At 35.3% G+C, this 25,988-nt stretch overlaps 2 protein-coding genes across 2 annotated transcripts; both read right to left on the bottom strand.

Moving 5' to 3' along the window:
* Positions 1 to 268: 268 nt before the first annotated feature.
* LOC120114878 (protein C2-DOMAIN ABA-RELATED 4-like) lies at positions 269 to 1,249 on the bottom strand. The gene is made up of 2 exons (XM_039135655.1): positions 1,058 to 1,249; positions 269 to 455 (listed from the first exon to the last, which is right to left on the bottom strand). Exons 1-2 carry the CDS (start codon positions 1,211 to 1,213, stop codon positions 273 to 275), a joined length of 339 nt encoding a protein of 112 aa, XP_038991586.1. The 5' UTR covers positions 1,214 to 1,249; the 3' UTR covers positions 269 to 272.
* A 2,834-nt stretch (positions 1,250 to 4,083) lies between these two features.
* On the bottom strand, positions 4,084 to 6,615 carry LOC120114904 (probable dolichyl pyrophosphate Glc1Man9GlcNAc2 alpha-1,3-glucosyltransferase). The gene is given in 5 exon segments (XM_039135682.1): positions 4,084 to 4,379; positions 4,382 to 4,536; positions 4,840 to 5,077; positions 5,355 to 5,561; positions 5,822 to 6,615. Coding segments are annotated over 5 exon segments (1,590 nt in total). The 5' UTR covers positions 6,560 to 6,615; the 3' UTR covers positions 4,084 to 4,127.
* Between the last annotated feature and the right edge of the window lie 19,373 nt (positions 6,616 to 25,988).

Below are 25,988 nucleotides of genomic sequence, written 5' to 3'. Positions count from 1 at the left end.
CATATTGTTCCTTTATAGTTAAACAACTAAAAATATAAAATCGGGATCAGCATATATTGACATTGAACAACTTTGCAAAGAACACACGTTAACCCAACACAAGGAATTAAAAAGGAAAGAAAGAATGAACGTCATTAGCATGATCAAGAAGGCAAACAACAATTTAAGAATATAAACGATGAGCCGATTTAAACACGTTTGCATATATATATATATATGCAAGGAATGGTTATCTAGGAATCAATGGCTTCCGAAGATAAGCGCCAAATGTTCTACCATATATAATGCAAGTGCTGGTTGTTGAAGTTGAACTGGCTTTCAGTTTCACACTCCATTGATATTGTAACAAAAGAACTTACCATTTTTATTGGAACACTAGGATCCATTACGGAAAGAGTCAAATCCTCATTCCACTCAGGATTAACATCCTTCTTTATTACACGAGTCTTCAGTTTCTGCAAAAGATATTGTTACATACAGAATTTGAACAAGGAGCAATTTGCTCCAGAAAATATTCATCCCCGGGCCATAACATCAAGTTCGATTATCGCAGTAGGCAATATCAAATTTATAATTTAATATGCTAAAAATAATACAAATAGTTACATTCAAACCAATTACAAACATCAAATTTAATTAGTGATTTCCAACACATTAATCAATAGAGCTATTCAACGTGAAAGTCAACTAGGATAAAAACAGGACTGCATAGGAATAAAATCTTTGAGATCCATCAATCAAAGGAACCCTATCTTCACGTTGTTAATTCTCATATACAACCAGGAATCAAATTCAGCCAATGAAATAACAATTGCCTCCGAGTCCAGAACTCTGAATTTCGATAAGAACCCAGAATTTCGAAGCTTTTTAAGAGGGAATTACATTGCATCGAAGTGATCTTCATAATTAAATATAGAGTTCTACCAAAAAAAAATTCCAGGCAAAATTGTCCGTAAAGGTCGCTGCTTGCGGACATCAGGAACGAAAAGGAACAAAAAAAAAAAAGAAACAGAGGAATAACCAAGGGAGAGAAGAAGAGAGACGGAGACGTACAGACCTGTTTACCCATCTTAACAACAACGTAAGGGTCGCTGCTTCGGACATCACGAACGGCGAGGTTGACGCCCCGTTTGACCCGAATCCGTAGCAGACCCAACAATTCGTCCATCAACAACGAGCCCTTTGTTTTTTCTTCTTTTGGAGTTTCTGCCATTTCGTTTCGGTCTCCCCTCCTATAACATAAAAGGGACCCACCTGACCTCTCTTCTCTGGGAGTTTTGTTTTATCTTAAAGTTACTAGAAAATATTTGGAGGGAGCGGGATGGTGGGGCCCATGGCAGGGTAAGTAATATCATATGACATGACCGAGGAATCCGGTACTCTGTATGGGAAACTACTGGACGTGAATTCGTCGTTGTATATTTATGGAGGGGATTCGAGTAAAATACGCCCCTCAGTTTAAATATGATAAATAAATGTTTAGTTTTTAAATTATCAGTTTTAGTTTTTTATAGTATTTAATTTTTTTTAAATAATGTCTAACATTATTTTTTGTTTTATTTTAATACTTGTCATTAAAATCTTAATGGATAGATTGATGTGATATAATTTTGATAGACAGACGACTAATTCGAGCGATGGACCATAAGAGAATAACAGGCGACCAACATAGTCAAATTCCAAGCCCATCGGATAGTAGACCATGAAGATCAAGATGAAGAAATCGAAGAGTTCATCATCGATTTAAGGATATTGAGGCGTTCCCCAGTGAAATGGAGACCAGAATCACGTTTAGGACATCGAAAAGGTGCATGTTGAAAAGTTTGGGTTTCATCGGTTGATGGATGCGATGACCGACGATTGTAAGCGCGACAACCGACGAGCCCGTCCGTTAAATTTTTAACGACGGTACTAAGATGAAATAAAAATTAAATGTTAAGTATAATTTTGAAAAAATAAAAGTTTAAATATTAAAACAAATTAAAACTAATAATTTAAGTACTAATCGCATAGTTTACCCCTTTAAATCATAAGATTTAGGGTAAACTATACGGGAGACCACCAAACTATGATCATTAATCAATCTTGCCACCGAACTATTTTTTGTCTCAATTCGACCATCAAACTTTTTAATTAATTCAATCAGACTACTCTCCGTTAAAAAAACGGAGAGTCCGACGTGACTATTAATAATTGACATAATTATATAATTGGTCCTTAATATTTACATATTCTATCAATTTAGTCATTATTTTAATTTAATTAAATAAATTTAACTATCCAATTAGAACATGACACATGTCAATACATGATTGGAAGGTTGTATTTATGAATTTAAAATTATTTAATTAATTTATTTTTTAACCAATCAAGTGGTGACACATGTCACCACCTTGATTGAAATGAAAAATTGAACAACAAAGTTGCACCCAAGGGTTTTCAACCCAAGGGGGAGAAAATTCCCAAACGCCCAAACCATTGGGCCAAAGGTCTCCAATAATTCTAACTTACAACAATTTGTATTGGACTTGTACTGTTAAACAAATTATTTTGTTAAATAAATTTCAGTTTGATTAATGGTTACAAAAAAATATTCAGTTAATTCGATTTGGTTAATAATTTTCAAATAAATTTCAGTTCGATTAATGGTTAAGGAAAAAATAATTTATTTTAAAATTATAAACCGAACGAAATTAACCGAATTTTTTTCTTTAACATTAATCGAACCGAAATTATTTGACAGTTAATTGAACCAAAATTTATTTGAAAATTATTAACCGAACCAAATTAACATAATTTTTTTCTTTAACATTAATAGAAACCGAAATTATTTGACCGTTAATCGAACCGAAATTTATTTGAAAATTATTAACCGAATTTTTTTCTTTAACCATTAATCGAACTGAAATTATTTGACTGTTAATTGCACCCAAAATTATTAACCGAATAAAATAAATTATTTTTCTTTATCCGTTAACCGAACCGAAATTTATTTGAAAATTATTAACCGAACCAAATCAACAGATTTTTTAACCATTAATCGAACCAAAATTATTTGACTGTTAATCGAATCAAAATTTATTTGAAAATTATTAACTGAATAAAATAAATTATTTTTCCTTACCGTTAATCGAACCAAAATTTATTTGAAAATTATTAACCGAGTTTTTTTTGTAACCATTAATCGAACTAAAATTTATTTAACTAAATAATTTGTTTAACGGTACAAGTCAAATATAAATTGTTGTAAGTTACAATCATTGGAGAGCTTTGGTCTAATGGTTTTGGCGCTTGGGACTCTTCTCCCCCTTGGGCGCAACTCTGTTGTTCAATTTTCCATTTTAATCAGGGTAATAACACGTATCACCACCTAATTGATTAAAAAATCAATCAATTAAAAAATTTAAAATTAATAAATAAAACCTTTCAATCATGTATTGACACATGTCATATTTCTAATTGGATAGTTAAATTTATTTAATTAAATTAAAATAGTGACTAAATTGATAGAATATGTAAATATTAAGGACCAATTATATAATTATACCAATTTATTAACAGACACGTTACCAAATTAACGGCTACGTCGGACTCTCCGTTTTTTTTAACGGAGAGTGTCTGATTGAATCAATTAAAAAGTTTGGTAGTTGAATTAAGACAAAAAATAATTCGGTGGCAAAATTGATTAATGACCATAATTTGGTAATCTCCTGTGTAGTTTACCCTAAGATTTAACCGCTTGGGGTGTATATGCTACAAGGATTTGATATTAGTATATGAATTGTAATAAAAATTTAAAAGCAACTTTATTTGTAAATTATTTGAGTTAGGTTAAAAAATAAAATTAACTGATTTTGAAATGGATTTTTAACAAAATATTAATTGAAAAAAATATGAATGAATATTTCCTAAAAAGTCAGATTTTGTAATTTATTTCACCGTTTTGTATGAAAAATATAAAAGAATATTTAAATTATATATATTTTTATTTTATAAAAGTAATTAAAAATGTGGAAAACTAGAAATTTACTAGCTAGAATAACAGAGCACAATTAATCAAGAATCGTCTTTCTCCATATATAATAGAATAACAAAAATGGAAGCAAGCTAAGGCAGTAAAAGTGAAGTTAGGATAACATGATAATCCGTTTCAGTTGCCAGATCCAAGAGTACAAAATCCCTATTGCACAATACATCGAGATCAACATTAGTGGTAGAAAGGGAAGCTTATCACCGAGAAGGTAAGGATGCAAAAATTGGCCCCATATCTCTACCACCACAACACCTAAGAGGTAACTCTTTGCGACCCAACCGAGCTTGAACCATTGTTCCACGGCAGAAGTTCTGGAACTTCCCTTCGACTCAGATTGAGTGGCCTTCTCTTATCAGCCTGCAAAGAGCCCTTCGTCGCTACGTTCTTCGGGAATAGTGTGCAAAAACAGAACCACATCAGGATTGTGTGTAGTAGCAACAGCAATACTTTTATAGGGTATTCTTGGGCTTCGAATAGAAGGGGAAAGAGCGAGTAGCAAGACACTGTTACGACATATGTGGAACAAAATCCGCGTTAGTTTTCGAAATTTTATTCTCCTAAGTGATAAACTACATGTCAATATTTTATTTTGATGCCATACAGACTTGATATACATATTCATTTCAAGTTATACACCTGATAACAAAAATTATACAAAAATGTGAAAGAAAGCATTATACTAACTAGAAAAGACTAGGTAGCAGCTGAAACCATGGATGAATAGACAATGTCAAGGCTCTGTTTAAGTTTAATATCTGGACAAAATCAAAAGTCAACCGAGAGAGAACATAGAGGAGAACCATTACCTACGGATAACAAGAAAAAATGCTTTGCGTCCTCCAAACTTTCCACGGCAACAAGAGCAAGGGGGATGGATATGTGTAGTGATGCTTTCTCATGAACATGCCACCCAAATAGAAAACCACATGTGTATGCATAGGCGACCGATCTGGCGATCAGCCTCGGCCTGGGATCCCTCCAAGTTTTAAAAAGACACGGAGATAAGGCAAGCAGGACCATAATGAAGGTTGTCATGGGTGTTATCTGCCATTTCATTGAGATCCAATATGACAGATTAATCAGTAAGTTTACCATAGACAAAACGGAAATAGCATCTCATCAATTGTTAAATTAAAAGAAGGAACAATATCTAACAATACAGCTAGCAGCCAATGCCTTTACTCGTTGCTGATGACATGATAATCAAAGAGGTAAGGAAGTGGGGATCGGCATGAGCACCAAATTGGGTAGATCCAAATATCAAATTGATTGAAAATTATGTACCAAGATCCATCCTACGATATATACCGAGTCTCCTTACCTGAGGTAATACGGCAAACGGGGATGCATCACCAACTAGTCCACCTGTAAATGAAGCTACTGGTGCTGGAATATTGAAGCCAAATTTCCTCAGCAAGAAAGCAATTCCTTTATCTAACATTATATAGAAAACCCAAAAGTTTGGAGCCCAGTAAGCATGGCAGAGTCCCCTGCCAAAAGGAAACATGCGGCGGATGACTTGTTGTATCTGCAAGGTATTTGATGCACACTTAATTCACAATACATAACAAGGTAATTAATGGCTTCAGACATTTTCACTTGCAGCATGATTAATAATTGAAACTAGAAAATTTGCTAAACAATATGCACTTCCCTAACTACAATAAATATGTGAAGCAAAGCTATCGTTTTTTATATCAAGCTCTTTCCAATATTTAATTATCTAAAAATATCTGACAAAATTCAACAGTATATCAATCTCTTTACAATAAATCTAAGATGAATTACCTGTCCATAATACACAAAAGGCCCATATGCTGCTGCGAAAACCGCCACAACAACAGCTCCCAAAACAGAAAGCCGAGCAAAACCCCGAACCAGGCCACCTCGACAGTAATGCCTCAGCAAGTAAACAAAATAAACAGGAGCCGCCACTGCAAACAAATGCTTAAAGCACAACAACACAGCAAACAGAAAGCCACCCATTAAATCCCTTCCTTGCGCTATAAATGAGATCGACAACAACAGCCAGCCAAACAAAAACCCATTGTACTGAAAATGGAGATGGTCCACAATAAGGAGTCCCGGAGACCAAATCACAAACACCCATACCAAATACCGCTTTAGAGAAGCCAAATTTCGAGTCGATATGTGAACCCCATATAGAAGAAACAAATCTGAGATGATCACTGATATCCTCTGGAAATAGATGGCGGAATCGGCTTTGTAATTGAGGCCGTGATGGAGATGGACGATCCGTGGGTCAATTAGATTAGCAAAAATGGAGAGGAAGCGTTCGAAGTAGGCAAAGAATGGAGGGTAATCGAGGGTCCATTCACTCGTCTCGTCGTAGTACCATTGACTGAGAGGAAGAGAGTGGGCAATGGCAAGCCAGTGGCGGTGGACTTCCAGGTCAGTACTGTGGTAGGCTGGGATTAGTAGCAGCTTTACGGTGGTGGCTATGCCGAAAAACCAAAAGAGTTGTTTTACGCCTGCCGGCGATCGTGGACTCTCTCGCAGTTCCATCCCACGATTACAATACAAATTACAAAGCCGAGAAAACCCTACGGATTTCACGAACTGGGTTAACGGCAACGTCAAGTAACAAGTAATGAAAATTGACAATTCTACCCACTTTAAAGGAAGTATCTTGTTCTCGATTCTGAAAGGCTTAATACATAAATTGATCCCAAACTTTGTAACTTCTATTATATTGATCCCTTAAATTATTTGTGTCAGATTGGCACCTAAGATTGGTAAAAGGTACGCAAGTTAGTTCCCAAGATAAAATTGTTAGGATGTGGCGGCCCAACAGCGGTGGAGGCAGCATTGGCGTTCCTATGCTGCCACTCATGAAGGTAAAGAACACCGAGAAAACATACAGATAGGGTAAATATTGTGAACATTTCGTTCCTCCGTTATCACGTTCTCAACCCATGCTTCCACCATAGTATGCACTTCATGCAGGGAATCAATTAAGTGGATCGAATAAACACAAAAAAACCACCCGGTTGCGTTAAAGATTGAATTGTCGTCGTAATTCTTTAGTTCCTGATCGTAGCAATGTTTGGCAAGATGGAGGTCCAAAGGAAGTACTTGGCCATGCCTGTGCATGTAACCCGAGGTTGAATATGGCTTGTGCATTGTTGGATTGGGATTTTGTGTGTATGTAGACTTCGGATGTACGTTCATGAGTGGCAAAGATACCGACTCGACTCGACTCAACCATAGTAATATGCATTCCCTATAAGCCCAACACTAGTGTGAAATGTCTTAGCCAATTGATAGAACGCCTTTGGTTGAACAGCGTGCTTTAAAGGCATTTTTTTCTTAAAGAAATTCACACATATTTTAACTAAAGTTACTGCCAATTTTTTCAAGTTGGACTTATCAATAACATTATAGAAATAGATTATCAAATTACATCAGAAATTGTATTTCAAATTTAAACATAGTAGAGGGACAAACCATCTGTAACCCTTTTATTTAATCTAATTTGAGAAAATACTATGGAAATGCCAACCAGCGTTGCATTCAAATGTTCATAACATTTTTTGGTTCAAATTTTTATCTTCTTCTTTGGTGCACTGACGCTTGCACTCTTCTTCTTTGATCTCCAAGAAGAGTATTTCTAGCCTTGTTAAATTATCTCAACACGCCTTTGATATTCATTCTTTCACTCTGTCGCGACCGTCTTTCGGTTGGGCCCGAAATTAGATTTCGACTTGGATTAATGTGGTTAGAGTCGTCACCGACCATTGTAAAACGAATTTAGGTGGGTCAGACACCATCTTACATGATCTGCGTTTTAACAGAAACGTGTTGGGTTCGGGAGTCGGTTATGGTCAAGGAAGGATTAACACCCTTGAATCGCCATTTCGATACCAATTAATTTGTTGGTTGTCTTAAATTGAAAAAATTAGAAAATTAAAATTAAAATTTAAAACATTCTATTCGAATTACTTACCTTAAATTGGTTGGAATCACTAAAAAATGTGTCAGATGACAAAATAGAAATAAATGTGAGAAAAAAAATCAACATAATGATATAAAGAAAATAGATAGGTGAAAAATAAATGTAATTTAGTAAAAAAAGAATAATAAAAATAAATAAAAAATAAAAATATTAAGGAAATAAATATTAGCCAGAAAAAAATGAAAAAATAAATAAACAAAAAATGATCAAGATGCAAAAACTTAAAATGACAGTGACTAAATTAGAAAAAAAAGTGACTAAATTAAAACATGCATAAATTCCTAGACTGTTTTCGAATAAAACATCAATTAAGGATTAAAATGCAAATATATTAAATTCGGGATCCAAATTAAAATGATGAAAATTAAATCCAGTGATGAAAATATAAGTATTACAAAACCTTAAGACTTCAAACGAGGTTAATCCACTCTCAAAATTGCACAACAGTCCCTCCCCAAAACGACATCGTTTTGGGAGGGACAGATATAGGTGTAAAAGGCTCAAAATTAGCCCTCAATCCTCATTTTCTCCCTTCTCACAAACTAGAACCCTCTCTCTTCTCTCAGATTCTCCCCAATGGCCATATCCGATTGCAGCTCCGGTGACCTACCCGCCATGCCGACCACCGCGTATGCCGCCGACGATGGTGGCTGGAAAAACCCAAATAGACTCAAATTACTCATCTCGACACCGTGAAACCAAAACCGTAGCCTAAATCACCAAACACCCTATAGATCGGCGTAGATCTAGGAAAAGAGCTTCGGCTTTTTACCTTCTTTGAGGACCGTTCGCTTTTTCCAAATATACTCCGGGTGGCTTTCGGCGTGTTTGCTTTTTGTCTTGCTGGTCTTTTGATTTTTTGTATTTCTTTCCTTTGGGTTGTGGTTTTTACTGCTGTGGTTTACGATTTGTAGTGGGTTTTGATATGGTTTTTTGGTTTTATGGTTGTTGTTTAGTTTGGTTTTTCAAATCTGTTATGTTGCTCGATGGTGGTTGTGGACTCACTGTCTCTTGGCCTCGTGTTGATCGTTGTCCCGTGGTTCGAATCCTCTGTGGGTTCTCTCGGTGTACTGTTTTATTTGTGATTTTTGTCCCTCATCCTTGGCAGTGGCTTGGTGGGGTATTTATACCCCCACCGGTGGCCTGTTGATTCTGAAATAGGGGCGCTCGTGGCCGTTGTGACCGACCACCCCAGGATGGGTCAGTCCTGGGATCTCAGTCGAAAATCTCGCGTCGTTTGTGACTGTTGGCGTGACTTGGTTTCCCTGACTTGTGGTGCCTTGACTGAACGTGGAAACCCTAATCTATACTCTGGACTGGGTCAGACCCACTCTTCAGACTCTTGCTGGATCGCTTGGACTATAACATGGACCGAAAAAAAAAAGAAAAAAAGAAATAATAAAACGAATAACTAAAATAATAATAATAATAGTATACTAATAAACTATATAATATATATTTCAAAAACATCTTTAAACCATATATTATATTTTTTAAAACAAGTTTTCCAAACTATATATTATAGTTTTTCAAAACAAATGATTTAAAAACATTATATCAGTTTAAAAAAATTATTTTAAACATTATATTATATAATTTTTCAAAAATGTCTTTTTTAAAACTATATTTTATATAAGTTTTTTCAAAAGGTTTTAAAGAAGCTATACATTATATATTTTTTCAAATTGATTTCAAAAACCATATATTATATATTTTCAAAATGTTTTTTTTAAATTATATACTATATATATTAAAAAAAAAACCATTTTCAAAACTACATATATCATATGTATGTTAAAAACATTTGCAAATTATAATATATAAAATAAAAAAAATCGGACAAAAATGGGTGTCTACAGCTGCCCCTCTTTTTCCTTTTTCGTGGAACGAAAAATAGGACAAAGATAAAAAGACACAAATTTTCGTTCGGTGGAGTTGAAGAATAACTCCCTGTCGAATTGGATGGCCCCTCCGTCGCGAAGTCGAGTCCATCTTGAAATGATATGGAAGCCGTAGTTCTGAATTTGAATTAGGATGTGGCTTCTCGTTGCCAAATTGTAGTCAACTTCGTCTTCTTCTCGATTTAAAGACCTTGGTTAAAAATTCGACTGTAAAGTAGTTCCTTGACTCCACCGTGTGGTTGATAGGTCTCCCAGCTGAATGAAATCGAACTCGAAAGGTCCTTGTCGATAGATGGCTTTTCTCGACTTAAGTTATACTGTCGGAAAGTGGTTTTTTGTCACTAAGGTATGGTTAACCAGAGTCTTCTTCTCGACTTGAAAACCTCGATTGTATCCGGACAATAGTGTGATTGAAGTGTCATCGAGCTGAATGGAATCGAACTCGACAACTTTATTGATAGATAGCCCTTCTTGCCTTGAACTGTTCTGTAAATTTGGGTTTGCCTCTGAGGTGAATGTAATCGAACTCGAAGGTCTTCGGTTGGCATATATCTTCTCGACTTAAGCTATGCAACAAATGATGTGCCTTGGAGCTGAGCGTAGTCGAACTCGAAGGTCTTTTGTTGGCAGACAACCCTTTTAGACTTAAGTTGTGCTGCAAATGATATTCGTTGGAGCTGAGCGTAGTCGAACTCGAAGGCCTTTTGGTGACAGATAACTCTTCTAGCCTTGAGTTATGCTGTAAATGATGTGCCCTCGAAGCTGAGTGTAATCAAACTCGAGGGTCTTTGACATATAGCCCTTCTCGACTTAAGCTATGCTGCAAATGATGTGCCTTGGAGCTGAGCGTAGTCGAACTCGAAGGTCTTTGGTTGGTAGATAACCCTTCTCGACTTAAGTTATGCTGTAAATGATATGCCTTGGAGCTGAGCGTAGTCGAACTTGAAGGTCTTTGGTTGGCAGATAACCCTTCTCGACTTAAGCTATGCTGCAGATGTCGTGCCTTTGAGCTGAGCGTAGTCGAACTCGAAGGTCTTTTGTTGGAAAATAGCCCTTCTTGCCTTGAGCTATGTTGCAACTGATTTCTTTAAAAAATGGCTTCCCTTCATGGGTCTATGCCGGTCATAATTCTTCAGGTGGTTCCTCTGAGCGGATCTGAACCAAGTAATATGATTTTTGGATGACTCCCCTTCACAGGAAAGTCCACTTGATAAATTTTGCTAGCCGGATATCTTCCGCCGTGGAATTGAAATCTGGCTTGAAAATGTCAATCGGGAACTAGCCACTCGTCGTTAAGTTGAACTAAACACTTTCTGAATTGGTTCTCGAACTCATCTAAAGTTGATTATCGATATTTCAATCTGTTGAATTGGTTGAGGTGTGGCTTATTACTGTTGAGTTAAACAACCACCATCAGTCTTGAAAGGTACTTTTGAAACGAGTATCCTTCATCCTGAGGTCAAAACTTGACTCTAAAAGCTGCAAAAATCATGTATGCTAAAATGATGAATGTGATGCACCTAATTATGTCTAAGATGCATGTAACATGAATGAATTATGTGTTATCTCTATTACGGAGTCTCGTTCTTTGTCGGCCAATCTAGTCCTTGGAATCGATCGTGCCCCATTCTCTTTTCGAGCTTTGGCTTTACAGACCTTTCAAATCTGAGATTATTCTGTTTGAAAATGTTTTTTTTCTCCTTTTTCTTGTTTTAGGAGGGAAACAGATAAAAAATGTTGTAAAATATTGCTCATTAATTCATGTTCGCAATTGAATAAACATGAATTCAAAGTATATCAAAGGAAACAATAGCTGTTTTAATGCTTTCAGAGTTATAGTTCTTTGAAAAATGTTCGAATGGATGAGTTGTCTTTAGGTTGACCTAAAGTTTCAGCCATAAAAAGGTCATTTTTTCGGTCATTGCAACATATTTTTTCTCTGGCTTGGCATTTTAATTGGATGCAGACAAAATGACGTAACTAACATTATTAATTACTAGACCCTCTATTTTGGTTCTCTAAAATCTTCCATTTGTTCAAGCTTTGTAGGCCCCTCTAACAGAGGCAGTGCAAAAATATCGGTCTAAAAATGAAATCCTTGAGTGCTCGTGTGAAATTGACTATAACATGTGTTCCTTAACTCCCTTAGTCATTTTTACCGAAACTCCTTATTTAAATTTGCCATTAAATGGCTAGCTGGATCCATAAAGCCGGGGCATTTAACCAATTGCTCTAGAGGGACATCTTAATATATAAACACTTTTATCAGGTTAGCTGAATCTTATCCATAAAGCCGGGGCGTTTAACCAATTTCCTTAGAGGGACAGCTCAAGCTTCATTGTATAGTATAATTACCTTTATCAGGCTAGCTGAATATTATCCATAAAGCCGGGGCGTTTAACCTATTTCTCTAGAGGGACAACTCAAGCTTTATTGTATATATATAATATTATAATATGGGCATACGGATCCAATTTCTTAAGTTTGTCAAGAAGAACCTGTTATAGTCTAGGTGTTTTTGAAAGTCAAGGAATCTCATCTTTAGTGTTTAATTTCCAAGCAACTGACCTAAACTAGATTTACCTACTTGACTATTCCACCTGTGACGATCATGATCATCACTGAACGTCTTAAATAAAAAGCATAGTAATGTCATATGCAAAAGGATGCCCCATGTTGTTCGCACCTTATGAAAGGAAAAGTTTATATTGGCTAATTGTAAGAGCAGGGTACGGTGTTTGAGGGTATATTCTAAGTAAGGTCAAGGTCCTTATTTTAAATCATGTTACTTTGTCAAAGATCTGTAACTTTGAACCATTTACAAAGTTTCTTAATTCAGTTGATATTCAAAGAATTGCAAGTTTGCAAATGTGATTCATTGCTCGTCATTATTAAAGTAACATAAATTTATTCAAATGTTCTTACAAAAAACTTGAGAAAAGATGAAAAAAACAAACTCAAATAGAATGCCTCAAAATTGAATAAGGTCTCATCAGGATGCCCCATTTTCCATGACTCTTTTTGCTTTGGGAGTGTCATTGTTTTCATCATAAAATTCCAGCTCTTTTCTGTCCATCATTAGCTGGATCAAGGCTTTAAATTCGACACATTCTTGTTCATCATGTCCATCTTCATTGTGATAACAGCAATGACTGCCACCTTTGAAATCTGATGTGCTAGGATGTGGTGCAAGAAACCCCGCATTTATCATTTGCCTCCTTACCCAAGCAAGCAAGCAAGAGTGTTTTCACTTCGGAAACTCTGGTTTTGGCCTTTTTACCATTTTCCTCGGTGATTGCACTTTCCTTATTCTCTTGATGATTAGGTAGAGGGTTCTGTGCAACGTGGGGTGATTATGAATTGTTAAAATAAATCCAACCCCTGTTGTGCATCCTTTGGATAACCCTCTTAAAGGGGAGGCAATTTTCAATAGTATGCCCCGGAACACCGCCATGATATTCACAATGCACATTTTTGTCATATCACCTGAGGTATGGGGGCTTTAGAGGTATCTCGGGATAGGGTGACACCACATGTGCGTCAAACAGTTATTGGTAGAGCTCATTATATGTCATGGGAATGGGATCGAAATGCTCATTTTCTCTCCTTGGTTCTTGCCTAGAAGAGGGTACAACTGCAAACGATTTTGAAATGTTGATGATCTCTTTTTCATTCTTCTTTAGATGAGGCTTTCCACTCGTCCTACCTCCTGGTTTAATGGTAATTTCTACCCTCGTTGTTTTGACCTCTTCATCAAATTTCAGAATGCAGTAACTATCCGAATTATCTTGAAGTCCTGGTAAGATTTTGGGTGAAACAACCACTTGCGTGGTAGGTGGCATGGTTACCCTTTCCGATGAGCCAACCCCAGGAGCATTTGTCTGACGTAGGCCAGCTAACTTAGCAATGATCTGATCGACCAATGACTCGTGGCCTTTCGTGATTGCATCTAGGGTACTCTGGCTATTCTAATTTATCTTTTCTTCTAACTCTCTCTGGAGCTTCAACATGTTCTCTTCGATCTGAGTAATTCTGGCTTCTATCTTTTTTTTTCCAGTTTAAATGAGGATGACACATGTCCGAAGCTTGTGGAAGTATGTCTAGTGTTTGTACCCTTCCGTTATGAAAATCTCTTGTTAGTTCATGTGAATGCAAGGAAAAAAGAAAATTATGCAAAATAGGCAAGAATGCATGAAATGTTTGAGGTATTAATCCAAAAAATGTGCCTGTTATTCTAAATAATCTTATTGAGGACAAAAGTGTTACGTCTGAAGAGACAAAAAACTTTTTGATGGTATAGATCCCGCACAGCTTCTGACAAGTTGATTCGTCTTCCGCCTTTTTTCACCGGTTGAATATCCTGTCGAGCCATTCTGGTTCCTTTGGCTAAACTTGTGCAGGTGACGAGCTGCTTGCCCCAAAAAAGGTCTCGAAGGACTGCATCTCCAGCTTTCACTCTATGCCAAGCTTGTTCCGAACGAAAGTGTCATTGGAGCCCTCCATCCAAAGTTTATTGACTTGTTTCTAGAATTCGTCAATAATAGTCTCCAGCTTAGCAGGGTTTCGCCATCTTGTTCTCGTAGTTTTCGAAATGACTCTCTGGGTAAGTAACTTTTTCCTCGTCTTGCCCCTGCAACCTTTGCATCTGAGTATTCTTTGACCATTGTTGGGCTTCTGAGCTTTTTATCTCTTTGTATTATAACCCCTTTGTCTATTAATACAGATTTTTCATGTTTAACAAACACATTTTTGTGGATCAACACCTCGTTTTAAATTATGCAAACGATGAAAACAAAATAAAAGAGAACAAAAATAAAAATAGTTAGTAAGGTAAATCAAAACAATAATAAAAATGAAAAATCCTATCCCACATGATATCTACCCCACATGCTTATTGTTCTTACCCGGACATGATCTCTATCTCGCATGCTAATTTCAAACAAATCCTAAACCGCATATTTGTCTAGTTTGCATGCTTTGAACAGAAAGCAAAGCATGAAATAAAATCAAAGCAACTGTTGAGTTAATCGATTGACTGAATCGGCCAAGAGGGGGGTGAATTGGCAATAAAAATTTTGGTGGAAGCTTTTGCAGAAAATTAAAAGAAATTGCACAGCGATTTAGAGTGGTTCGACTTTATCAACCAAAGTCTACGTCCACTACCTTAGCTATCCACACTAAGGATTTTCCAACAAATTCACTAATTTGTTCTTTCTTTTGAGGCCAAAGAGATAACCTTACAACTCCCTCAAGAATATACCCCAATTCTTGAGAACACTCTTTTCTCAAAGAGAAATACAAATTTGCAAACTTACAAGAAAAACCTCACAAGGCAAATGTGTTTGCACAATTCTAGAACAAAGAAAGAACACTCAAGAATAAATACAATTGATCACAATAAGTGTTCTTGAAAGCAAAATGAATATTGAATGAAAAATAGGCTTGAAATGCTCAAACTTGAGGTTTGATGTTTTCTCTTTGATTATCTCTTGATTCTAATTGCTTGATGTTTCTTGTTATTGATCAATGGCTTCTAAACTTGTTTAAATACTCCTTGAATCAATTCTGAACGTTGGTGATAATTAGTGGAGTCAATAGAGCCGTTATTGTGTGAAAACAATTAATTTTCTGGGTGGGAGCGTCTCATGCATCGATGCATGATCAAGGATGCATCGGTGCATCAGTGTAAAATTCAAATATTTTGACCGTTGGGACACTTAGTGCATCGGTGCACTAAGGATGCATCGATGCATAAAATGCACTCGATGTTTGAAAATATTCTGAGTGCATCGATGCATGGAGAGTGCATCGGTGCATGAAACGCATTCGATGTTCAATTAAATCATAGGTGCATCGATGCATGGTTTGAAGCATCGGTGCATCACCTTGAATAATTGTTTTAAGGCTTGATTTTGGTTCAAAATACTTTGTGAAAATTATTTCAAAAATAGTTTAAGTACAAATCACAATTTTACACATTTAGTAAGGATTAAAATTGATCTTCAAAGACTTGGAGTAATAATTTGATATTCGATAAATTGAATCGAATATAAATTGTAAAATCATTTGTAAAAATCTTAAAATTCATTTAACTTAATTTGTTATATCGAAATATCAAAAATGTTTTTAACAATCTCCCATTTTTTTGATATAACAAAACACTTGGGAAATTTTAAGATTTAGAAAATTATTTTTGAAATCAGCTTTTGAGAAATTACTCCCCCTTACTATGACACACATCTTCTCTCCCTTTTTGTTAAATCAAAAAGACTCTATAAAACGTTTTAAACAAGAATGTTTTGAAAAACTTAAGCCAATTAATTTATTAATTATAAGCTGCTAAGATCACAATCAAAAGAGAGGTTAGCCATTAGTTCCATAAATCAATATTCATAATAAAATGTGAAATGGCATAATTGGTCATATATCTAATGATGAAAAAATAAATAAAGTTCAAACCAAATATATTAAAATAAGTTTAAACGTCCAAGCATCCAAAACAAAAAAATATCCAAACAAACATAAACATCCAAATCAAAATGTTTAACAATCCATGTATTTAAAGTTCAAAACCAAACATAAGTAAATAGAGTTCAACCATCCATAGCGGGATCGGGAGGAGGATGAGGATATCGAGCTCGTATCTCGAGAGAAAGACCATCCAAACGCTCGTTCATCTCTCGTTGTTGAGTTCCCAAGGACGTAAGGTGAGACTCAATGAAAGAAAATCGAGACTCCATGGATGCCGTATGCAAGGAAAAAGACTCAATAAAAGATAGAAAATATGATGGCACAGGGTCTTCTTGTCGAGCGGGTTCCGTAGCCGGAGGAGCATCGTAGGGAACTTCCTCATCAATGTCTCGCATGAGCTGCTGAAGTTCCGGATCGTCGTCCGTATCTTGTGCCGGAGGAGGAACGCGAGAAGAGCTAGGAGCAGCTCGTGAAGAACTAGCTCCCGGGGTTTGCTTACCGGGTCGAAAAGACCATAATCCGGTATCCTCATCCAATTTCCAATCCGATTTATTTAAGGATGTGATATTCATTGGGTTTTGGAGCGGAATAGGATTGTCGAGGGAGACATCTAGGCCGAGTTTGATAAACAAATTGCTTAGTAGACAACCATAAGGTAGGGTTTCTACATGCTTTGAAGGAATGATGTTTATGATATCGACAAGCGCGCTAAAGACAATATGTGGAAAATTGATTTTCTTTTTGTTCTTTATACTGTGCATCCACCATAAGTCCCTAGTACGTAGTGTGGAGTACCGACCTACGGATGGTCTAAACCACCAAGAGATCATTAAGTGAAGAAATCGATCGTGGTGAGACCTAAGGGTACTGACACTAGAATTAGGGAGATATGGATATTCCACATCTTCCTTCTCATTATACAAACCATCATCATCTAAACCAAATTGTGTTGCTATAGCTTGGGAGTCAATAGTAACATATCGTCCTAATAGATAGGATCTAATCGCTATAGTACCACACTGAGTTGTGTTCTGAATACACACCGCATTGGAATAAAAAATGCGGATAAGTTGGTGAAAGACAATGGGTTGGAGAGAAAATAGTTTATCAAATTTCCATCTTCTAAGAATAGGGAGGTATTCAAAGTCAAGTTTTATCATAGCTTGTAGTGAAGGGATACGCTCTTCCCTAATACGATAGGATTGGAAGGAGTTCATGTACCTAGAGTACAATTCATCCCTACGGTTTTTAGGCAAGTTAAAACAAGTACTAATGGGGGGTGAAGGAATATTGGATGGATTTTGGGGTCTTGGAGCGGGAGGACGGTTTTGGTGAGACCGACTCGAGGATGACCTAGGGCGTTTGGGATTAGACATGGTTAGGGAAATTGGAAAGGAATATCACATGTAATTTTTAAAACACATGTATGCACAAAAATCAATCCCAAAACTCAAATGAGTCCTCAATAATTCAAGGTTCTCTAACATAATCCTAATGGGCAAAGTTTTGAAAACTATTTTAAAATAATATCATAATATGTATAGTTTTCATGAAAACAACACAATTGAATAAAAAACTCACTAATTTTAATTTTTTTTAATTCAAAATTTTAAAAAAATTGAGAAATTGTGTGTTTTTGATGAAATTGATTGTTAAAACTAATTTAGAATCATCATATAACCAATGCCCGATAATAATTTCAAACTAGAACTAATCTAAACTAGTCTTAAGTTCAAAAATTAATAAAATAGAGTTTTTGAAAAAATACCTTGAAAAATTCGGATTGAGGGGAATGAGGAGTTGTTTTGTGCATTTAATGATTGTAGCAGGTTTGTAGGATGAAAATCTTGAAGAATTCGATGATTTCGAGCAAAAATAAAGATTTGAGGGAGAGAGGGGCCGGTTTGGAGAGTTTTGGGGTTTTAGAAAAATGAAGAAGATGAAGCAATTTAACCTAAAACCCGACGGATGCATCAGTGCATGGTCTTATGCATCGATGCATATTCAAGGCATGCATCGGTGCATCATGCGGATGCATCGATGCACATTCAAAGGGATGCATCGATGCATTGTTAAATGCATCGGTGCATGAAGCACAAAAATGTCAAAAATCCGTTTTAAACACTTAAAATGCTAAATAATTTGGCTCTAATGGTATTGGCTACTCATATATCATAAATTAATTATGTTCAATCAATCAAATTAATCTTCAAACTTTATTTGAACATAAAATTAATTTTCACTAAGAATCACAAACTCCCCCTAACTAATAGCAAGAATGCAATCAAAAATTATTATTATAAGCATTTTTCATTTATTCTTAAAAGTGCTAAAAATTATTTTAAACACTAAGTGAAGATAGGTTGGCTAAACCTAATTCTCTCCTAAGTGTCCAAAATATTTCTTTGTCTAAAGGTTTTGTAAAGATATCCGCTAATTGGTGCAAAGTATCAACAAATTCTAGAACTACATCTTCCTTAGTGACATGGTCTTTAATGAAGTGATGTCTTATTTCAATGTGCTTAGTTCTAGAGTCTTGGATGGGATTTTTAGTGAGACAAATAGAACTAGTATTGTCACACTTGATAGGAATGGTACCAACTTCAATTCCATAATCAAAAAGTTGTTGTTTCATCCATAAAACTTGTGCACAACAACTACCAGCTGAAATGTATTCGGCTTCAGTAGTAGATAATGCAACACAATTTTGTTTCTTTGAAAACCAAGAAATCAACATATTTCCAAGGAATTGGCAAGTACCGGAGGTGCTTTTCCTATCTAATTTGCATCCTCCATAATCCGCATCAGAAAAAACATGTAAGCTAGAGTCTCTAGGATATCAAAGTCCTAAACAAGGAGTGTCTTTAAGGTATCTAAAGATTCTCTTAACAGCTAGTAAATGTGATTCCTTAGGACATGATTGAAATCTAGCACATAAGCAAACACTAAACATAATGTCCGGTCTACTTGCAGTTAAATAAAGTAGAGATCCAATCATTGACCTATATAATTTAACATCTACACATTTACCTCCTTTATCTAAGTCAAGCTTTGTTGAAGAGCTCATTGGAGTGTCATGAGGTTTCCCATTTTCCAGTCCAAACTTCTTGAGCATATCTTTGACGTACTTAGCTTGATTGCTGAAGATGCCATCTTTTCTTTGCTTGTTTTGGAGTCCTAAGAAAAATGAGAGCTCTCCCATCATGCTCATCTCAAACTCACTTTGCATTAGCTTAGAAAATTCTTAGCAAAGAACATCATTAGTAGAACCAAATATTATATCATCAACATAAATTTGAACTACTAATAAATCTTTACCTTTATGCTTCAAAAACAATGTAGTCTCAACCTTCCCTTTTGAAAAACCTTTTTCAATTAAAAAATTTGACAATCTTTCATACCAAGCTCTAGGAGCTTGCTTCAAACCATAAGGAGCTTTTTCAATTTTAAAACATGATCCGGAAAATTTGAATCTTCAAAACCTGGAGGTTGTTCTACATACAATTCTTCTTTTATAAAACCATTTAAAAATGCACTTTTAACATCCATTTGATATAATTTAAATTCATTGAAACATGGAAATGCTAATAACATTCTAATTGCTTCCATCCTAGCTACGGGAGCGTATGTTTCATCATAGTCTATGCCCACTTCTTGAGTATACCCTTGAGCAACAAGTCTAGCCTTGTTTCTCACTATATTACCACTCTCATCAAGCTTATTCCTAAATACCCGTCTAGTACCTACAGTAGATTTATTACTAGGCCTTTCAACTAATGTCCATACTTTACTTCTCTCAAATTGATTTAACTCTTCTTGAATAGCCATAATCCAATTTTCATCATTTAATGCTTCTTTAATATTCTTAGGCTCTATGCATGAGATAAATGCAACATAATTACAAATATTTCTAAGAGAAGATCGAGTTGTTACCCCTTTTGATGGATCACCTATAATTTCACCATCCTTGACATAGTTGTACTCTCTTGGATAAGATACTTCCCTTTCTTCAATGGTTGGATTCTCAAGAGGATCATGAGTTTCCTCATTTTTCGTTTCTTCCTTTGATGATGGTTCTCCAACGTCATGTCTAACTTCATTTGTATTTATAACACCTACATCATCATTCACACAAGAATCCTTCCTCGGAAGGGGATTATCATCGAAAACAACATGTATAGACTCTTCTACAACTAAAGTTCTTTTATTAAATACATGATAGGCTTTAGAATTTAAGGAATAACCTAGAAAAATTCCTTCATCACTTTTAGCATCAAATTTGCCAAGGTTTTCTTTACCGTTGTTTAAAACAAAACATTTACATCCAAAAGGATGAAAATAACTAATGTTAGGCTTTTTATTTTTGAAAATTTCATATGGAGTTTTCTTTAAAATTGGCCTAATCATTACTCGATTTACAACATAACAAGCGGTATTTGTGGCTTCCCCCCAAAAATATTTTCACAAAGCATGGTTCTAGCCATTTCTTCTAAAGTTCAATTTTTCCTCTCAACAACTTCATTTTGTTGAGGGGTTCTAGGTGCTGAAAAATTATGGCTAATACCGTTAGAGTTACAAAATTCAGTAAATCCAAGATTTTCAAATTCAGTTCCATGATCACTCCTAACACTAGTTATAGAGTAACCTTTTTTATTTTGGATTACTTTTGAAAACGTGATGAATTGTTCTAATGTTTCATCTTTAGTATTTAAAAATAGAACCCAATTATATCTAGAATAGTCATCTACCAAGACAAATGCATATTGTTTTCCACCCAAGCTAGTAGTTCTAGTTGGCCCAAAAAGATCTAAATGGATCAATTGTAAAACTCTACTAGTTGATACATCATTAATGGATTTAAAAGAAACTCGCTTTTGTTTTCCTTTAGCACAAGCATCACAGATTTTATCATTATCAAATTTAAGCTTAGGCAACCCTCTTACTAGGTCTCCTTGAATTAACCGTTGCAAAACACTCATACTAGCATGTCCTAGTCTCCTATGCCATAACCAACTATCATGTTCATCCTTAGCAACTAGGCATAAATTAGTCATATCAAAAGAATCTAAATGCACCACGTATATGTTTCATATTCTATGACCAACAAGCATAATCCGATTAGATGCAATGTCAATGAATTTACAACCATTAATTTCAAATAAGACATTGAATCCTTTATCGCATAATTGACTAATACTCAATAGATTATGCTTTAATCCATTCACATATAAAACATTTTTAATTTGTATGGAAGAGGTATTACCTATTGTACCAATACCTTCAATGTGACCTTTTGAATTGTCTCCAAAAGTCACTTCTCCTCCATTTTTGGCGTTAAGCTCAATGAACCGACTTTTGTCTCTGGTCATGTGTCTTGAGAATCCACTATCAAGGTACCATGAATTTGAATTTGTTTCTCGTGCCTTGTAGCAATGCTCATTTCCCTACAAACATAAATTAATTTTTGATTTTTGGTACCCAAATTCTTTTGGGTCCATATTCATTAGTTTCCAAAATCCTAGTCCCCTTAGGTATACATTTGTGTAGGATATTTTTATCTTTAGTAGTAATGAGTTCTTTAGGAACCCACATACTTCTAACGATTTTTCCATTAGAGGTTCTTTGGGGACCTCTATGATTGTAGTTTCTAAAACTTTTTCTAACAAAGTTGGATTTTTAATTTCCACCTTTTTCAAAATGTTTTGTTCCAACTTTATCAAAAGAAGTTTTAAGATCATCAATTTTCTTTTGATGATCATCATTGATCTTTGAAAGTAAATTTTGCAAATCTAAATTTTTCTTTTCAAACTCTTCTAGTCTGATTTGCAAATCTTTGATTTTACTTTCAAGATCGTTGTTGGTTTTGGATATGAGTTTGTTTTCATTTTTCAATTTTGAAACATCACTTTTATATTTTAAAAATAATTTCTCATAATCCGAAGCCAACCCATTATATTCCTCTAATAACTCATCATAGGATAAATCATCAAAATCGGATGAGTTAGAGGTTACCTTGGAATCTTCCCCAAATGCCATCAAGCACAAGTTAGATACTTCTTTTTCCTCTTCATCGGAACTTTCTTCATCGCTCCATGTAGCCACATGAGCCTTGTGCTTATTCTTTGATTGACCCTTTTTCTTCAACTGTGGGCAATCATATTTGACATGCCCTGGCTTTTTGCATTCGTAGCAAATGATTGGGTCCTTCTCTTTCGGTTCATTTTTTAGGCCTTCATTTCGTTTGAATTTTCTTCCTCGATAAGGTCTCATCATTTTTCTGAACCGTTTGGCAAACAATGCCATTTCCTCGTCATCGTCATCGTTATTCGAATCACTCTCATCTTTTGTGGATTTGAGAGCAACTCTCCTTCTCCTTTGGTGTCTCGTCAATCTTGTCGAGGTCCACCTCATCTTCAAGCATCATTTCATGAGTGAGGAGTGACCCAATTAGCTCTTCAAGAGTTAAGGACGTTAAGTCCTTAGACTCGATGATTGCCGTCTTCTTTGAATGCCATGATTTTGGGAGGGAGTAGACTAACTTCCTCACAAGCTTTTCATTTGAAATGATCTCTCCATATGATTTGAGACCATTGACAATCGTTGAAAATCTATCCGTCATAGCTTTGATATCTTCATTTGGTTTCATCCTAAAATTTTCATAGCTATGCGTTAGAATACTAATTTTAGATTTCTTTACCTCATCGGTACCTTCATGAGTGACTTGAAGTTTATCCCATATTTCTTTGGCGGTTGTACACGATGAAACTCTTCCATATTTTTGGTCCAAGAGCACAAAAAATGATATGGATGGCTTTGGAGTTGAGCTGGAACATTCTTGTCTCTCCTTCACTCCACAACCTTGGATGAGTGAGAGGTTTGATGTATCCTTCTTCTACAGCATTCCATGCTCCCATGTCACTTGCTTGAATGAAGTACATCATTCTATTCTTCCAATAGGCATAGTTAGTTAGCTCCATTGAAGAAAGGAGGCTTATTTACGGGCATCGAGTCGAGACCGGAGTCGAAGTTTGAAGCGGAGGCCATTGATGACTTTGATTATCGATATAACTCTTCCCGAATCGACTCAAGAGGCGATTAAACCTTCAAATGATTTAGGCTCTAATGCCAATTGTTGAGTTAATCGATTGACTGAATCGGCCAAGAGGGGGGTGAATTGGCAATAAAAATTTTGGTGGAAGCTTTTGTAGAAAATTGAAAGAAATTGCACAGCGATTTAGAGTGGTTCGACTTTATCAACCAAAGTCTACGTCCACTACCTTAGCTATCCACACTAAGGATTTTCCAACAAATTCACTAATTTGTTCTTTCTTTTGAGGCCAAAGAGATAACCTTACAACTCCCTCAAGAATATACCCCAATTCTTGAGAACACTCTTTTCTCAAAGAGAAATACAAATTTGCAAACTTACAAGAAAAACCTCACAAGGCAAATGTGTTTGCACAATTCTAGAACAAAGAAAGAACACTCAAGGATAAATACAATTGAGCACAATAAGTGTTCTTGAAAGCAAAATGAATATTGAATGAAAAATAGGCTTGAAATGCTCAAACTTGAGGTTTGATGCTTTCTCTTTGATTATCTCTTGATTCTAATTTCTTGATGTTTCTTGTTATTGATCAATGGCTTCTAAACTTGTTTAAATACTCCTTGAATCAATTCTGAACGTTGGTGATAATTAGTGGAGTCAATAGAGCCGTTATTGTGTGAAAACAATTAATTTTCTGGGTGGGAGCGTCTCATGCATCGATGCATGATCAAGGATGCATCGGTGCATCAGTGTAAAATTCAAATATTTTGACCGTTGGGACACTTAGTGCATCGGTGCACTAAGGATGCATCGATGCATAAAATGCATTCGATGTTTGAAAATATTCCGAGTGCATCGATGCATGGAGAGTGCATCGGTGCATGGAGAGTGCATCGGTGCATGAAATGCATTTGATGTTCAATTAAATCATAGGTGCATCGATGCATGGTTTGATGCATCGGTGCATCACCTTGAATAATAGTTTTAAGGCTTGATTTTGGTTCAAAATACTTTGTGAAAATTGTTTCAAAAATAGTTTAAGTACAAATCACAATTTTACACATTTAGTAAGGATTAAAATTGATCTTCAAAGACTTGGAGTAATAATTTGATATTCGATAAATTGAATCGAATATAAATTGTAAAATCATTTGTAAAAATCTTAAAATTCATTTAACTTAATTTGTTATATCGAAATATCAAAAATGTTTTTAACAGCAATCTAGGGTTTGTAATGAGGTTTTGGGGTGGGCTCTAATTCTTTGTACTCTTTCGGTTTAGGTTCTAAAAAAAGGGTACCCGAGTTCTCCTTGTTACTGCTCCCTTAGGCTTGGCAGAACCTTAATCCTAAGCATATTAAAAGCTTATGTGGACTAAGTTAAACTCGAGAGGAAACATTCCTTTATGCCCGCACGGTGAATAAATTCACACGAAGACATAAGGTATATGAATCCCGAAGGCTACTTACTAGGCCCGCATGGAGAATAAATTCTCACGAAGGCGTCGTTTTCACCCCCAATTAAATAGGGTTCAGAGTTCGGGTATAGAGCCTTAGATGAAAAAAAGTTAAAGATCTGAAATCATTGAAAAAAGTCAGTACAACTATTTACTTGAAAAAATAATCAAAGATAAATAATTAGAATCGAATAAATAAATTAAACTTTAAAATTGAAATTTTTGCTAAAAAAAAGACAACCAAAAATTAATTTCGACCTGACTCATTTACCTGGCCCAACAGAGTCGCCAAGCTGTCACAACCGTCTTTCAGTTGGGCCCGAAATTGCGCTTTGACTCGGATTAATGTAGTTAGAGTCGCCACCGACCATTTTAAAACGAATTTTGGTGGGTCGGACACCATCTTACCTGATCTGTTTTTTTTCCTGAAACGTGTTGGGTTTGAGAGTCGGTTACAGTCAATGAAAGATTAGCACACTTGAATCGCCCTTTCGGTACCAATTAATTTGTCGGTTGTCTTAAATTACGAAAATTAGAAAATTAAAATTAAATTTTAAAACATTCAATTCGAATTACTTACCTTTAATTGGTTGGAATCACTAAAAAATGTGTTAGATGACAAAATAGAAATAAATGTGAGAAAAAATATATCAACATAATGATATAAAGAAAATATATAGGTGAAAAATAAATGAAATTTACTAAAAAAAGAATAATAAAAATAAATAAAAATAAAAATGTTAAGGAAATAAATATTAGCCGGAAAAAAATGAAAAATAAATAAACAAAAAATGATCAAGATGCAAAAACTTAAAATGACAGTGGCTAAATCAGAAAAAAATGACTAAATTAAAACATGCAGAAACTCCTAGGCTGTTTTCGAATAAAACATCAATTAAGGATTAAAATGCAAATATATTAAATTCGGGATCCAAATTAAAATGATGAAAATTAAATTCAGTTATGAAAATATAAGTATTACAAAACCTGAGGACTTCAAACGAGGTTAATCCACTCTCAAAATTGCACAACAGTCCCTCCCCAAAACGACATCATTTTGGGAGGGACAATATAGGTGTAAAAGGCTCAAAATTAGCCCTCATC

This window comes from Hibiscus syriacus, unplaced genomic scaffold (assembly GCF_006381635.1).
Source record: "Hibiscus syriacus cultivar Baekdansim isolate YM2019G1 unplaced genomic scaffold, ASM638163v2 tig00110253_pilon, whole genome shotgun sequence".
NCBI classification, from domain to species: domain Eukaryota; kingdom Viridiplantae; phylum Streptophyta; class Magnoliopsida; order Malvales; family Malvaceae; genus Hibiscus; species Hibiscus syriacus.
The sequence above is the reverse complement of the archived record's forward strand: the minus strand, read 5'-3'. Positions and strand labels throughout refer to the sequence as shown.